Here is a 17,240-nt window from a genome sequence, read left to right as displayed (position 1 = left end):
AGATAAATCAAATTCTTGTGGTCAGTCAAGACCACCACACGATGTTTAGCTCCCTCGAGCCAATGTCGCCACTCCTCAAATGCCCACTTCATAGCCAACAGCTCCCGATTACCGACATCATAATTCCGCTCGGCAGGCGAAAACTTTCTTGAAAAGAAAGCACATGGCTTCATCACAGAGCCATCGGGGCTTTTCTGCGACAAAACAGCCCCCGCTCCAATCTCGGAAGCATCAACCTCCACCTGGAAGGGAAGTGAGACATCTGGCTGACATAAGACCGGAGCCGAAGAAAACCGACGCTTCAGCTCCCGAAAGGCCTCCACAGCCGCAGAAGACCAATTAGTCACATCAGAACCCTTCTTGGTCAAATCCGTCAAAGGCTTAACAACGCCAGAATAATTAGCTATGAAGCGACGGTAAAAATTAGCAAAACCCAAGAACTTCTGAAGACTCTTAACAGATGTAGGCTGCGTCCAGTTATGAATAGCCTGAACCTTGACTGGGTCCATCTCAATAGAAGGAGAAAAAATGAAACCCAAAAAAGAAATCTTCTGGACTCCAAAAAGACATTTTGAGCCCTTCACAAATAAAGCATTGTCACGTAGGACCTGAAAGACCATCCTGACCTGCTTAACATGAGACTCCCAATCATCCGAAAAAAACAGAATATCATCCAGATATACAATCATAAACTTATCCAGATATTCACGGAAGATATCATGCATAAAGGACTGAAAGATTGAAGGAGCATTAGAAAGTCCAAAAGGCATCACCAAGTACTCAAAATGGCCTTCAGGCGTATTAAATGCAGTTTTCCATTCATCACCCTGTTTTATACGCACAAGGTTATACGCACCACGAAGATCTATCTTGGTGAACCAACTAGACCCCCTAATGCGAGCAAACAAATCAGTTAACAATGGCAAAGGATACTGAAATTTGACCGTGATTTTATTCAAAAGGCGATAATCAATACAGGGTCTCAGGGAACCATCCTTTTTAGCCACAAAAAAGAATCCTGCACCAAGAGGGGATGAGGACGGGCGAATATGTCCCTTCTCTAAAGACTCCTTTATATAACTCCGCATGGCAGCATGCTCCGGCACAGATAAATTGAAAAGTCGTCCCTTAGGAAACTTACTACCAGGAATCAAATTTATAGCACAATAACAGTCCCTATGAGGAGGTAGAGAATTGAGTTTGGGCTCCTCAAATACATCCTGGTAGTCTGACAAAAACGTAGGGACTTCAGAAGGAGTGGACGAAGCAATTGACACCACAGGAGCGTCACCATGAATTCCCTGACAACCCCAACTTGACACCGACATAGCTTTCCAATCCAGGACTGGATTATGAGTCTGCAACCATGGTAGACCCAACACGACATCATGCAAATTATGCAGTACAAGAAAGCGAATCACCTCCCGATGAACAGGAGTCATGCACATGGTCACTTGTGTCCAGTACTGAGGTCTATTCGTAGCCAATGGTGTAGAATAAATTCCCCTTAGTGGAATAGGGAATTTTAAAGGCTCCAAATCAAAACCACAGCGCCTGGCAAATGACCAATCCATAAGACTCAGGGCGGCACCTGAATCTACAAAAGCATTAACCGGGTAAGATGACAGGGAACAAATCAGGGTAACAGACAAAATGAACTTAGGCTGTAAAGTACCAATGGTGACAGATTTATCAACCTTTTTTTTGCGCTTAGAGCATGCTGAGATAACATGAGCTGAGTCACCACAGTAAAAGCACAACCCATTTTGCCGTCTATAATTTTGCCGTTCACTTCTGGTCAGAATTCTGTCACATTGCATAGATTCAGGTGTCTGTTCAGAAAACACCGCCAAATGGTGCACAGGTTTGCGCTCCCACAAACGCCGATCAATCTGAATGGCCAGAGTCATTGACTCATTCAGACCTGCAGGCGTAGGGAACCCCACCATGACATTCTTAATGGCTTCAGAAAGACCTTCTCTGAAATTTGCAGCCAGGGCACACTCATTCCACTGAGTAAGCACCGACCATTTCCGAAATTTCTGGCAGTACACCTCTGCTTCATCTTGCCCCTGCGAGAGGGCCAATAACGTTTTTTCAGCCTGGTTCTCAAGATTAGGTTCCTCATAGAGCAATCCAAGGGCTAAAAAAACCGCATCTACACTAAGCAATGCAGGATCCCCTGGCGCCAATGCGAAGGCCCAATTTTGGGGGTCACCACGCAAAAAGGAAATGATAATCTTAACTTGCTGAACGGCATCACCAGAGGAACGAGGTTTCAAAGAAAGAAACAACTTACAATTGTTCCTAAAATTCAGGAACCTAGATCTATCTCCAGAAAACAACTCCGGAATAGGTATTCTAGGCTCTGACATAGGACTGTGAACAACAAAATCCTGAATACTTTGAACCCTAGCAGCAAGATGATCCAGACTGGAAGCCAAGCTCTGGACATCCATGTCAGCAGCTGAACTCAGAGCCACACCAAGATTAAGAGGAGGAGAGAAGCTAGCCACAGCAGCTAGACACACGGCAACAACAAAAAAAAAAAATTTCTCAAGGCTTCTTTTCTCCTGCTTCTGCCATGCAATTAACACTTTACTGGCCGGCTGTACTGTTATGATCCCAAGTGGCGGAGGATCACAAATAGATCAGCAAGTGATAAAACTAAGGACGAGCTCTAGGGAGATGGTAACTGGACTGATCGCAAATCTGAACCTATCCAAAACAACTAGAGGTAGCCGGTGAACGTGCCTAAAAAATTCTTAGACGTCTCGAGCCAGCCTGAGGAACTAGCTACCCCTAAAGAGAAAGAAAGACCTCGCTTGCCTCCAGAGAAATAATCCCCAAAGATATAGAAGCCCCCAACAAATATTAACGGTGAAGTAAGAAGAAGGCACATACATAGGGATGAAATCAGATTCAGCAAAAGAGGCCCACTAGTACTAGAAAGCAGAAAATAGAGCAGGGGTCTATGCGATCAATAAAAAACCCTTACAAAATATCCATCCTGAGATTTCAAGAACCCACACACCAACTAACGGTGTGTGGGGAGAAACTCAGCCCACTAGAGCAACCAGCAAGCGAGGGAATTACATTTTAGCAAGCTGGAACAGAAAACATGATAAACAATGCTGATCAAAAAATGAGCAAACAAAACTTAGCTTATCCTGGATGGACTGGGAGCAAGGTAGTCAGAAGGAATCTGAGTAGCACTGATTACATCGACAGCCGGCAACAAGTGAAAGTAAAACAGAGCTATATAGGAACCTCCCAGAGGATAACGAACCAGCTGATAGCCAGAGACCAGCAGGATAACAAACAAAGCCACCAGGGGGAGCCCAAAGCAAAAGTCACACCATACCACCAGTGACCACAAGAGGGAGCCCGAAAACAGAGTTCACAACAGGAACCCCACCATAACATTCTTAATGGCTTCAGAAAGACCTTCTCTGAAATTTGCAGCCAGGGCACACTCATTCCATTGAGTAAGCACCGACCATTTCCGAAATTTTTGACAATACACCTCAGCTTCATCCTGGCCCTGAGAGAGAGCCTGGTTCTCAAGATTAGGTTCCTCATAAAGCAAACCAAGCGCCAGAAAAAACGCATCCACATTCAGCAATGCAGGATCTCCTGGCGCCAGGGAGAAAGCCCAATCTTGAGGGTCGCCACGTAACAGGGAGATAACAATTCTAACTTGCTGAGCGGAATCACCAGAGGAACGAGGTCTCAAAGAAAGAAATAATTTACAATTATTCTTAAAATTCAGAAACCTAGATCTATCTCCAGAAAACAACTCAGGAATAGGTACTTTTGGCTCAGACATAGGACTGCGAACAACAAAATCCTGAATGCTTTGCACCCTTGCAGCAAGATGATCCACACTAGAAGTCAGACTCTGAATATCCATGTCTGCAGTTGAACTCAAAGCCACCCAGAGATTAAGGGGATGAGAGAAGCTGAACAGACTGCAGCAAAGGGAGAGGAAAAAAATAATAAAAAATTGTACTCAGGACTTCTCTTATCCCACTTCTGCGATGCATTAAACACTTTTTGGCCTGCTGTACTGTTATGATCCTTAGTGGCTGAGGATCACAGATAGGACTAGCTAAGTTACTGAACATAGAACAAGCTCTAGGGAGGTGGTAACTGGACTGACCGCAAAACCTGATCCTAACCAAACACACTAAAGGTAGCCGGTGAACGTGCCTAAATTCCTGGACGTCTCGACGCAGCCTGAGAAACTTGCTACCCCTATAGAGAAAGTAAGACCTCACTTGCCTCAGAGAAATGACCCCAAAGATATAGGAAGCCCCCAACAAATAATAACGGTGAGGTAAGGGGAAAATACAAAACGTAGAAATGAAAACAGATTCAGCAAATGAGGCCCACTAATACTAGATAGCAGAAGACAGATAGGGAACTGTGCGGTCAGTAAAAAACCCTATACAAAATATCCACGCTGAGAGTTCAAGAACCCCCACACCAACTAACGGTGTGAGGGGAGAAACTCAGCCCCCTAGAGCTACCAGCAAGCAAGGAAATCACATATTAGCAAGCTGGACAAGAACAAATAAATAACCAAGAAACATATTGAACACTGATGAGCAAAAAATAACCAAACAGAAACTTAGCTTCTCTTGGCGAGACTGATAACGAAGGAATTCAGGACAGATCAAAATAGCACTGAATACATCGACAGCAGGCAACAACTGATAGTCCAGGTGAGCTAAATAGGAAACCAGCTACATAACGAGACAGCTGATCCAGCCTCAGACCTGCAGAATGACACAAAGAGCCACCAGAGGGAGCCCAAAGCCAGCACTCACACAGTACCACTTGTGACCACAAGAGGGAGCCCAAAAACAGAGTTCACAACAATAACCCCTGTGTCCTATACTAATAATGATTGTCCACCTCTGACGGATAGCTTAGAGCTATAGAAATAGTCCACTCAGTGTATTTCTGCCATATCCTATGACTAAGGGCACTGGGACGCCAGAGATGCGTCAGGTTTTGAGATATACATTTTGGATTCCATGTTTTTAATGAATTTTTAATAAAGCATGAACTAATTTTTACACATTGTGGATGGATACACCGCTCATTTCCCTATCCTTCAATATTTTTTATATACAGGGTGGGCCATTTATATGGATACACCTGGGTGCATTTATAAAGTTGGATCCAAAATGACCGACTTCAAAATGGCCGCCATGGTGACCACCCATCTTGAAAAGTTTTCCCCCCTCCCATATACTAATGTGCCACAAACAGGAAGTTGATATCTCCAACCATTCCCACTTTATTTCGGTGTATCCATATACATGGCCCACCTAGGTCTATCTGGAGCGGCCCCCAAACGCAGGGCAGCGGGGTACTCGGTACCGGGTCCCTCGGTCCCGGTTCTAAGGGTGTCACGGTGGCCCGACCTTGTCCGTGGGCCCTGCTAAGGGGCGCCCAATTAAAGGTGTAGGTGAGAGTTTGTCAAGTGTTCGTGACGCCACCTGTGGTATTCGGTCAGGGTGACCGACGCTGCTAGGGGTCCGCTGGGGTGATGGAATGGCAGCTAGATGGTATACCTTCCCACAGGTGAAGTATGTCCCCAGGGCTTCCCTTGATGAGTAGATGGTAATGGTGTAGGTCGCAGTAAATGACGAGGACACAGAGTTGCAGTCTCTTTACCTCTTTACTGAAGGCTTCGGCATCCACAATCCAGAGCACTGCTAACAGGGCTGGCTGAGACCGGCCGGTCCGAAGGCACATCCAGAGTTCCCTTTACAGGTGGAAATCAGTAGCCTTCCTACTAGCGCCTGTGTGTTGTAGTACTTCCCTGCTGAGCACCACGGGATAGTCCTCACGACTGTCGTGTATATTTCTGTTCTTTCTCTCCGTCCCCCAGATGGTTTGGATAGGACGCACCCGTATGACGGGGTAGGCCTGGAGTTATTTTATAGGGACCCTAGAGACGCCCCTCTCCCACAATTGCCTCCGTTGTCTTCATTAGGTGTAGTGGTGAGACAGCCAACCTAGAGTTAACTGCCCTGCCGTAGTTCAAAGTAATGCGTAGAGTCTATTACTTCCTCGGCGTTCCGGCCGCCGGCTACGCGCCTCAGAAGGATGTTGCCGATCTCGGGGCACGACTCCTCCTGGTTCTATCTCCTTTGTGCTGTGATCTCGTTTCTCACTTCTCCACAATACACTTCGCTTCGTGTCCTTTCTTAAGATGCCGCCGCAATGAGGTGCAGGCACGGCTCCGTAACGATCTGTCTCATGCTAGGCCAATGCCAGGATCCCACCCCTGACAGGGACCCCCCTGAGTCTTCCCAAGCAACCTCTTCTCTCACTAGATGTTACCTGGGCAAAACCCAGTCAGCTTCTCTCTAACTTCCTATCCAGCCCCCAGTTTTACCAGAGTGTGAGGAGTGGCCTAATACATAGAATTCTTTGCTCCCCCTGGTGGCCGGAGTGTGAAGTGTAGTGTGTGACTGTGATACCTGGTCAGGTGAACTCCTTTAGTGCCATCAGACATACCATTACTCCCCTTAGCGGCAGAGCGACGTTACTGCAACGACCAGGACTCTGGGGCGCTGCATATCCATATACATGGCCCACCCTGTACTAAACCTCCATTAACCCCTTCGAACTTCAGCCACTTTTCATTTTTGCACTTTTGTTTTTGCTCTCTTTCTTCCATAGAGATCCATAAGTTTTTTTTTATTTTTCCACCAAAGAGTGTGACTCCGGCCATACACAATTCGTTTTATCAAATAATGTACTGAAAAAATGGTAAAAAAAAGTTCCAAGCGCAGTAAAATGGTGAAAAGAAAAACAATGCAATTCCACCATTGTTTTTTTTTTTTATGGCATTTATTGTACAGTAAAAATGACCTGACAATAGGATTCTACAGATCAGGACAATTACGGAGATACAAAATCTGTGTTGTTTATTTTTAAGTGGGGAACTAAAATGTCAACATTTCTAAAAATAATTTTTTTTTTGTCATGTTGTGATTTTAATTTTTCTGTTGATGGAGCTCTGTAAAGTTTTATTTTCGTTGTGGGGAGTTGATTTTTAATAAATACCACTTTGTGACGCATGCGATAGTTTGATCGCTTTTTATTGCAATTTTTAGGGAGGAAAAACTGCATTTCAATTTGTTTTTCTCTTGACGGTTCTGCAGGTTAATTGATTTTCTATTTTGATACATGAGACATTTACAAATGCAGCAATACAGTATATGATTTTTTTAATTTAAAGGGGTAATTTAAATTTTTAGATTATTTTTGTATATTTTTACAAACTTATTTTACTTTAATGTTTTACAAGTAACTAATGCAAGGTAGCTAATTTCAGCTCTTTTTTAAGGACATTGGTGTCTTCTTTCTTCTTAATCTTAACTGATTTATGACCAGAGAACACTTCAGAGTTCAGGTTGATGTTGTCATAAATGAACTAAGAGAAGTTCAAAAAGACAAATAAAGCGCACTATTTAAATAACCTCGCCGACGGATTCTCAGTTGACTCATTCAGAAGGAAATCAAAGAGCCTGTAAAAGCCAAACTGCAATTTTTTTTATGAGTTTCAGAGGAGGAAATTATTTGTAGCCCAAATTACGTGGACTTAAGTTAGGGAAAAAAAAAAACCCCCCCATGCCATCATGTGTATGACCAGCAGGTGGCATATATCTATCCCTTTTATCCCATGTATATCTCTTACGAAACTTTCACTGTTTTCTGCAAGTTTTCAGTCTTGAATTTTTACCTGTTGAAATATTGCCTTTTGTACATTTCTTATTTTAATTATTTTTGTAGGTTATCGAGAAAAATGCGGATCCTAAGATGACATTACTGACTTATCTTCGAAGGAAATGTATCCACATTGCATGTATATTTGGGATTTTACATATATATGGAACAAATAAGAGGGAATTATGAAATTTCCAGTGCCCATGTGTGATAGCTAGTGTTGAGCGATACCGTCCGATACTTGAAAGTATCGGTATCGGAAAGTATCGGCCGATACCGGCAAAGTATCGGATCCAATCCGATACCGATACCCGATACCAATACAAGTCAATGGGACTCAAGTATCGGACGGTATTCCTGATGGTTCCCAGGGTCTGAAGGAGAGGAAACTCTCCTTCAGGCCCTGGGAACCATATTAATGTGTAAAAGAAAGAATTAAAATAAAAAATATTGCTATACTCACCTCTCCGAGGGAACCGGCAGCGTTGTTTGCTTAAAATTCGCGCTTTTCTTTCCTTACGTGAAGTCCCGGCTTTGTGATTGGTTGCGTCGCAGTCACATGGGCGACGCAACCAATCACAGCAAGCCGTGACGTAATTTCAGGCCCTTAAGGATTTTAAAATTACGTCCCGGCTTTGTGATTGGTTGCGTCGCAGTCACATGGGCGACGCAACCAATCACAAGCCGTGACGTCACGGGAGGCTGGACACGCGCGCATTTTAAAATGCACGCTTGTCCAGCCTCCCGTGACGTCCCGGCTTGTGATTGGTTGCATCGCGGTCAACCAATCACAAGCCGGGAGGCTGGACACGCGCGCATTTTAAAACGGCTTGTGATTGGTTGCGTCGCCCATGTGACTGCGACGCAACCAATCACAAAGCCGGGACGTAATTTTAAAATCCTTAAGGACCTGAAATTACGTCACGGCTTGCTGTGATTGGTTGCGTCGCCCATGTGACTGCGACGCAACCAATCACAAGCCGGGACTTCACGTAAAGGAAAGAAAAGCGCGAATTTTAAACAAAGAACGCTGCCGCTTCCCTCGGTAAGGTGCAGGCTGCGTCGGAGAGGTGAGTATAGCAATATTTTTTATTTTAATTCTCTCTTTTACACATTTTTTTATTAATGTTGTTTCGATACCGATACCCGATACCACAAAAGTATCGGATCTCGGTATCGGAATTCCGATACCCGCAAGTATCGGCCGATACCCGATACTTGCAGTATCGGAATGCTCAACACTAGTGATAGCCCCTAAACAGTTTTGCTACAGAGAGCGTCTCTTGTTCTGGAGATGGACCCCAAAATCTGTGGCCCCGATTCATCATCATCTTTGTGCCTTTTTTTCTAGATTAAAAATGGTTATAATAGTGACTTTATGTTTGCACCTTATTTATTATTTAATTTGCGCCTTATTTTAATTTACTTTTATTTGTTTTCCTTTTTTTTTGCCATCATGTGGGTTTCCTTATCCAAATGTTTTAGCTTAATTCATCATTTGCAACTTTTTGAAATATTTCTAAATTTTTGCGCTATTGTTCTGTGGCAAAGAACAAAATCCATTCAACATTTTAAAGTATAATAGGACTTTTTTTTCTAAAAGGGTGTAAAAGAGGTAAAAGACAAAAAAAAAAAGCATATTTGATTTTGCGCAAAAATTCATCAACCTGCACGTGCTCCATTATGAAGAATTTGGAGCAAAGAATGACAGTGAATGACAGAAGACAAAAAAGTAATAAGCAATTGATGAATCGAGGCTGTTGATTTCAGTGGGTACCATGTAATACATAATTTGTCCTGTGGGGGTGCTGTGGGGATGTGAAACACAAATTCTCCTAGAGATCACAGGTGATTTCCTGGGGCTTTACCCCTCTCTGACAGTGTCCAATTTACATTTTTTCTTCCAAGAGCCATAGCTTTTTTTTTTTTTTTTTGACTCCACATAGCCATATAGGGGCTTGTTGTTTTTTTGTGGGACAAGTTTAGGTTTTGAATGACCCCATTCATTTTACCACGTAATGTATTAAAAATCAAGGAAAAAAATTCCAATTGCGGTGAAATGGTTAAAAAAAATTCCTCCATTGTTTGGGGGTTTTATTTTTATGGCCAGTGCGATTGCAGCGCTACTAAACGTGTCTAGTATTTTTATTATTTAAATCTTTTAAAATTTCGAGGGAAATAAAATATACATATTTTTTGTCGGTGGGTTTGTTTTTTTTGTGCCGTTCAGCTGTCATTTTTACATGTGCCATTTAGTAGTAAATACTGTTTCATCGCTTTATTACCTTTCTTTGGGGAGGGGAGGCGACGGAAAAACACAAATTCTGGCATTTTTTTTTTTTTTTTTTTACAGGATCTACTTTATGGGTTAAAAAAATTATAATGTGATAATTTGGACTTTTACAGAAGCGGCGATATCAAATATGTTTATTTTTATTTATTTATTTAAATAGGGGGAAAAGCGGGATGCTTTGAATGGCACCAGCGCAGCTCCTGAGCCCCTCCACATAGTGATGGCACACTACTGCTGCACATGTATAACAGGCATCACCGAGGGGTTAAATGGACTATGTTTGGTTATAGAGTACTGATAGGACATATTAGTATCAGATCTGTGGGGGTCTGACAACCAGCACCCCCCATAGTCAACTGTTTTAGCGCTGAGGATGCTCAGATGTAAACATTGGACAGACTGCATATGTTACCCATAGCAACCAATCATAGCGCAGCTTTCATTTCACCAGAGCAGCTTAAGAAATGAAAGCTGAGCTCTGATTGGTTGCTAGGGGCAACAAAGGCCTACTTTATTTTAGGCAGCTTTGATAAAGGTAGCTAAATATTTCCAGAATGAAAGGCACCATTACTTTTACATGAGTCTGATTCATCTTATTACCACCTTAACATCGCCGTCCCCAGTGGGGTTAACCGGGACGAAGCTGGGCTGCGGGGAAGGAGGCTGCGGAGCCTGCACCGTGATGATCTCCAGGTTCTGTGTATTCCAGCAGAAGATCCTGTATCCTTTCACATAAGATCCTAATATGGAGGCAGAGCTCTCTTTATTGATTATATTTTAATTACATGGCAAAAAAATGGTCCATGTAGGTTTGAGGCAAATTTCCTTAGAGCTGCTCCCTGTGCGCAGCCGTTCCTTCCTAATAATCCCCCGGGTCCATGTTGTAGCGATGGTTAAGTCGCAATGCGCTGTCCCCCCATGCTTGTGTGTATTCTTAAGTGGAGCTGCAGTGTAAAGCATGGGGGAAAGTCCTAAAAACAGTGTTACAATAATAAAAATAGTCATCCTTGTTTGAAAAATATTCTGTTTAACGGTGACATCCTATACCCCGTCCATCATAGACACTACGCTGTGAACGCCTGCCTGGCTCCCATCTGTTCTCTGAACTGTGCAGCGGTCACCACGGTGGAAGGGATCGGCAGCACGAAAACAAGGCTGCACCCCATTCAGGTGAGTAGAACGCCTGCAATCATTGGAAAGATTTGTCCGCGACATATTCCCAATCTATGTCCTCATTTTAGGATCGAGCATACAGGGAAGAGGGTGCGGTGCTGGAGTACGCCATCACGGCCCTCCAAAATAAGGAAAATCAGCATTACACCATGATCGGGATAAAGTGACCGTACGATAAAGATAGCCATAGTGACCCCAAAATAATGACATCTCCATAATATCAGTTATGATGATCCAATAATAATGACAGTGACCCCATGATAAAGAAAAATAGAGTGACCCTATAATAATGGCATTTGCAGTGATCGTGTAATAAAGACTCCATATTAGTGACAGCCACAGTGACCGTATAATACTAGCAGTGACGGTGACCCCACAAGTCACATAATAAAGTCACCGCAGTGACCCCATAAGAGGCAGCTTGTAGTCTGAGGAGGAGCTTTAGACACTGTTTTCAGCTTCTCTTTATGGTTCCTCCACAAGTGTCACCATCAGCCCCCCAGAGTCCCCCAAACACGGCATTTAACCCCTTCTCCACTGTAGCCAGCAGCCGCAGCCTCACACTGTCAGGTTCACATGGCTTCAGACTGAGTCCACAGTGATTTTAAGGCTGCTTTCACACATCAGTTTTTTGCCATCAGTCACAATCCATCGAATTTTGAAAAAAAAAAACGGATCCGGCAAAAGTTACCATCGGATCCGTTTTTTTCTCATAGACTTATATTAGCAATGGATTGCGAGGGATGGCCTCACGTTTCATCCGTTTTTCACCGGATCCGTCGAAAATTGTTTATCCGGCGGACAGAGAAAACGGACATAGTAACATTTTTGTGTACGTCGAAAAAAAAAACGGATCCGTTGCTTGTTTGCTAGAATGGAAGCCTATGGCGCCGGATCCGTCAAATGACGGAATCCGGCGACGAATTCCGTTTTTTTAACATTTTTTTAGGATTCAATTAGCTGGATCAGCTAGTCGGATCCGGCAAAAAAATGGATCCGTCCCATCAGTTTTTCACAATCTGCAACGGATCCGTTTTTTTCAAAATTCGACGGATTGTGACTGATGGCAAAAACTATTGTGTGAAAGCAGCCTTGGTCGCACAATTATGGTAAAATTGCCAAAATCCGGGAAGTAATTCTTGTGACTATGACATGGATGAGGTCGGCTGCAATAATTGCGACTGTCACACCATAGAAGTCGCTGCAGCCATTCGGAAGACTTATTGGCCGCGGTCATAATTTTCTGACTTATTTTTCCAACTGCAGGAAAGAATAGCGAAGAGTCACGGTTCACAATGCGGGTTCTGCACGCCCGGGATTGTCATGTCTCTGTACGCGTTACTGCGAAATACTCCGCAGCCCGACATGGAGGAGATAGAAGACGCTTTCCAAGGTGACATGATACCAGGATACTGTGAGACTTGCAATAGCTCCTAGCAGCACAGAGTATTTCAGGAGACATGTGCTGATCTGGTAGGGGGACAGTCCCCTGTCCATTTACGTGATGTTAATGAGGACGGGGCAGTGTCATGATGTGAAGAAACGGGGTGGTGGAGGGGTAGAAACAAGGGGGAGGTCAATGACGAAAAAGATGGAGCAGTGTTCCCAGCAGCACAGAGTATTTCAGAAGAAGCGTGATGATCTTGTGTGGGGGCATGTCTCATGATGTAGCATAGATCTTGAAAAGATGAGGAATTGAAACATTATACAATAAGTAGGTTTTATGTGCATAAGATCGGATAACTTCTTAAAGGGGGTGTCTAGGATTACAAAATCAGGACAGCTTTCTTGCAAAGCAAATAGCGCCACTTGTGTCTACAGGTTGCGTGTGGTATTGCAGTTCTGCTTTGTTTATTTCACTGGAACCAAGCTGTAGTTTCAATCTGCAATCTGTGGTCAGGTGTGACACTGTTTCTGGAAGGAAGCAAACAGGATTTTTTTTTTTAACCCTGGACAACCCCTTTAACATGGATACAAACTGATTCACATTCATAAAAAAGAACAGCATCTAATGTCTGACCGTCCCCACAACAGGGAATCTGTGCCGTTGTACAGGATATCGACCTATTCTGCAGGGATTCAGGACATTTGCCAAAGTGAGTACCCCAGTCAATGTCTGGAGGAAATGACTGGTAACGTATTTCTGACTACTCTCATCATATTTCTGACTACTCTCATCATCCTTGATGCGACTTTGATTAAAATGGCAATAAAACAATCCCTAAAAAATACTACTTTTTCTCAGAAACTTTAATTTTACCTTCTCTTCTTTGAGGCTACCCTCTTGAGCAATAGATTTGGGGAAGGGGGCAAAGTTTAGGATGTTTGTCATTTGCTGGTAGGAAATAGAAACCTCCCCCCTTTCTGACACTTCATCCTTTTAATTAAAGGATATAGACACTTTGTAATTTTTATTTACGGAATTTATTTATTTATTTACTTTAATGCTTGTATTTTTGGATAAAAATCGTGTTTGCAATTGGTCTTTATTAAAAATGTTACACCATTTGGCTTCTAGTTCTTTGCTTTACTGTCATATTACTCACCCATCTCATAGGAAACCCAACATTTCATCAGCTGAGTACATAAATTCACAGAGTGAACCATCAGAATATATTAGAAGAGGTATACATAGAATTAAAAAAAATGGCGTGTGGTCTACCATATTATTTTTAACCAGCTGAGGGAAAGCAAACAGCTGGGGGCTGATATTTACAGTCTGGGAAGGGGGGAATAAACATGGAGCTTACTAGGCTATTAATATCAGTTCCCAGCTGTTTACTTAGCCTTTACTGGTTATTTAAAAGGGGTGACCCCCAAAAAATATGATGTGGGGTCCCCTCTATAATAACCAGCAAAGGCTAGGCAAACCGCTGCGGCCTGAAATTAATAGCCTAGGAAAGGGCCATGGGTATTGGCCCCCTCCCAGACTAAGATCATCAGCGCTTAGCCGCCCCACAAATGGAGCATCCATTAGGCCAGTCTCACACGTCCAGATAATTCCGGTACCGGAAAAATCGATACCGGAATTATCCGTGTCCGTGTGCCCGTGCGTTTCTATGGCACATCAGTGTGGCACACGTGCGGCACATGTGTGCCGCCGTGTGCCGACTGGGTACCACACGCACCGTGCAGGAGACAGCACTAGAGATAAGCGCTGTCCCCCCCACGTGGTGCTGAAGCCGCCATTCATATCTTCTCTGCAGCAGCGTTTGCTGTAGAGAAGATATGAATATTCCTTTTTTTTTTTGTTTCTCGTGTTTAACATAAAGATCCATGTCCCCACCCCCCTCCCACCCCCTGTGCGACCGCCCGCTGTTATTAAAATACTCACCCGGCTCCCTCGCATTGTCCTGTCCTGGCCGCAGCTTCTACTGTATGAGCGGTCACGTGGGGCCGCCGATTACAGTCAGGAATATGCGGCTCCACCTCCCATAGGGGTGGAGCCGCATATTCATTTCTGTAATGGGCGGCCCCACGTGACCGCATACAGGAGAAGCTGCACACGGACCCCAGACGGAGAATGTCCGTGTTTTACACGGACCCATTGACTCTATTGGGTCCGTGTAATACGTGCGCTCCCACGAACACTGACATGTCTCCGTGTTTGGCACACGGAGACACGGTCCGCAAAAAATCAATGACATCTGCACAGATGCATTGATTTTTATGGGTCTACGTGTGTCAGTGTCTCCGGTACGTGAGGAAACTGTCACCTCACGTACTGGAGCCACTGACGTGTGAAACCGGCCTTAGGTGCACCAATTCTGGCCCTTAGCCTCCGCTCTTCCCACTTGCCTGGGGCAGTGGCAAGTAGGGTAATAGTATTGAGGTTGATGTCAGCTTTGTTTTGGCAGCCAACGCCTCCATTACTAACCTCATAGTCAAATGTAATAAAGACAGAGACAAAGTACAGTCTTTTATTTGAGCTAAAAACTCCCTGACCCTCTTTTACCCATTTATTAATATCCAAAGAAAAATAAAAAACAAAGACATGTTTACCTTTGTGCCGATAATCCATTTGTCCTACGATGAGCTCAGCTACATCTGGATGCTGTGCTGAACGGCTGCATAAAATGCGACCGCTCAGCCTGGCATCCAGGAGACACTGAGCTGCGCATGCGAACACAGCTTCAGTGCTGAATGCTGACATCAGTGAGATGACTGGAGTTCATAGATGAACTCTGGTCACCTCACTGACTTGTGTGAGAATTTCTCAGGCAGCTCAATGTCTCCTGGATGCCAGGCTGAGCGGTCACAATTTATGTGACTGCTCAGCAAAGCACCCAGATGTAGCTGAGTTTTGCTCATCGTGGGAAAAATGGATTATAGGTGGACAGACGAGGATTCCTCTGTCTTTATTACATTTGACTATGGGGTTAGTAATGGGGGTGTCTTACCGACATCTCTCCTACTAACCTCTGGGATTGATGTCAGCTGACATTCCAAAGCTGACAACAACCCCAATACTATTACCCCACTTGCCAACGCACCAGGACAAGTGGGAAAAGCGGAGGCAAAGCGCCAGAATTGGCGCATCTAATGGATGTGCCATTTCAGGGGCTGCTGAGGGCTGATGTTCTCAGTCTGGGAGGGTGCAAATATCCATGGCCCCTTCCTAGGCTATTAACATCAGCCCGCAGCTGTCTGCGTAGCCTTCGCTGATTATTAATTATAATGGGGACTCCACGTAATTTTACGCATGTGCATGTCATATAGATGTCATACGGATGCCAGGTGAGAAAAATCGCATTGTACTTGCACGACACTCGTCCTACTTTTCATAAGCAACATCGGACTGATTTTATTTACGCTGATGAGTGTGAGCCCTAAAAAGGAGGAAAAATGTATTCATGCCCCTGCTGCAGTTAGGCCAACTCATTCCTGCCCCTTCTCTATTTACCTTTTTGGTCCAAACAATTTCTGGTATTTTGGGGGATATTGGGACATTTATATCACCTGCGACATCACCGCTTGTATCTGCCACAGTGAATTATCTTATGTTCGTCCGCAGTTTTATAACGGAGTTTTATATTCTCAGGACGGATGTTGTGGCAGAAAGACAGAAAATGGCTGCTGTATGGATAAAAAAGAGGAACAAAAGGTAAGAATATTGTATTACCAATTGCTATAGGAAAAAAATAAAAGTGCCGTGAGGCATCCAAATGAACTACCCATATAACGGTAGCATGCAATGCCCAGGTAGTAGCGCCATATAGTGCACAAATATCATCCCAATAAGGTGTCCAAGTATCAGTGCTGAAATAACAGTGCAGTGCCCAAAAACCGTGTTATAAAATATTACCATGCAGTGCTCAAATACCAGTGCCACACCATTATATTCTCAGGACGGATGTTGTGGCAGAAAATCAGAGAATGGCTGCTGTGTGGATGGAAAAGAGGAAAACAAGGTAAGACGCAGTCACTGTGTTACATTATGTCCTAGGAAACAGATAACAGTGCCATAAGCTGCCCATATAACTGGCGTGCAATGCCCAAAAAGTAGTGCCACATCGTGACAGGTGTAAATGCCATGCACTCTCCAAATATCAGTGCTAAAATACTAAATCAATACAGTGCCCCACAAACAGTAGCACATACACGCCATAAATAATAATGCTATACAGTGCTCAAAAACTAGTTACATGCAATGCCATACACTGCACATAGAGTAATACCATATATTGTACAATTATTAGCAACATACACTGCTAAAAAATCGAAATAACTGTGCCATACTGGGCCCAAAAAACAACACCATACAGTTCCCAAAGGAAATTTCTAACAGTGCACAAATAAAAGTGCCATACATCACCAACATAGCAATGTCATATACTTCTGAAATAACATTGTCATGCAGTTCACAAATCATTGTTCCATACTGTGGCCAAATAGCAATACTATGCACTCCGCAAATACCAGTGCAACCTGGAGCCAAATAGTACCGTTTATAACACCAAAATACCATTTATGAGCACAGAAAAAAAAATGTCAGCAATTCTTCCTTTGATCCTATTCTGTT

The 17,240-nt window shown here is 43.7% G+C and overlaps 1 protein-coding gene across 3 annotated transcripts in view; it reads left to right on the top strand.

Annotated features, from left to right (window-relative positions):
• Positions 1 to 17,240, top strand: part of XDH (xanthine dehydrogenase) — a 90,413-nt gene that overhangs the window by 25,336 nt on the left and 47,837 nt on the right. For all 3 annotated transcript variants that reach the window (XM_077282137.1, XM_077282138.1, XM_077282139.1), the window contains exons 2-8: positions 7,819 to 7,876; positions 10,669 to 10,765; positions 11,107 to 11,215; positions 12,485 to 12,611; positions 13,253 to 13,314; positions 16,260 to 16,322; positions 16,567 to 16,629. In XM_077282137.1, coding sequence (XP_077138252.1) covers positions 7,819 to 7,876; positions 10,669 to 10,765; positions 11,107 to 11,215; positions 12,485 to 12,611; positions 13,253 to 13,314; positions 16,260 to 16,322; positions 16,567 to 16,629 — 579 coding nt within the window. The remainder of the gene's footprint in view (positions 1 to 7,818; positions 7,877 to 10,668; positions 10,766 to 11,106; positions 11,216 to 12,484; positions 12,612 to 13,252; positions 13,315 to 16,259; positions 16,323 to 16,566; positions 16,630 to 17,240) is intronic.

The sequence above is a fragment of the Ranitomeya variabilis genome, chromosome 2 (genome assembly GCF_051348905.1).
Source record: "Ranitomeya variabilis isolate aRanVar5 chromosome 2, aRanVar5.hap1, whole genome shotgun sequence".
NCBI classification, from domain to species: domain Eukaryota; kingdom Metazoa; phylum Chordata; class Amphibia; order Anura; family Dendrobatidae; genus Ranitomeya; species Ranitomeya variabilis.
The sequence above is the reverse complement of the archived record's forward strand: the minus strand, read 5'-3'. Positions and strand labels throughout refer to the sequence as shown.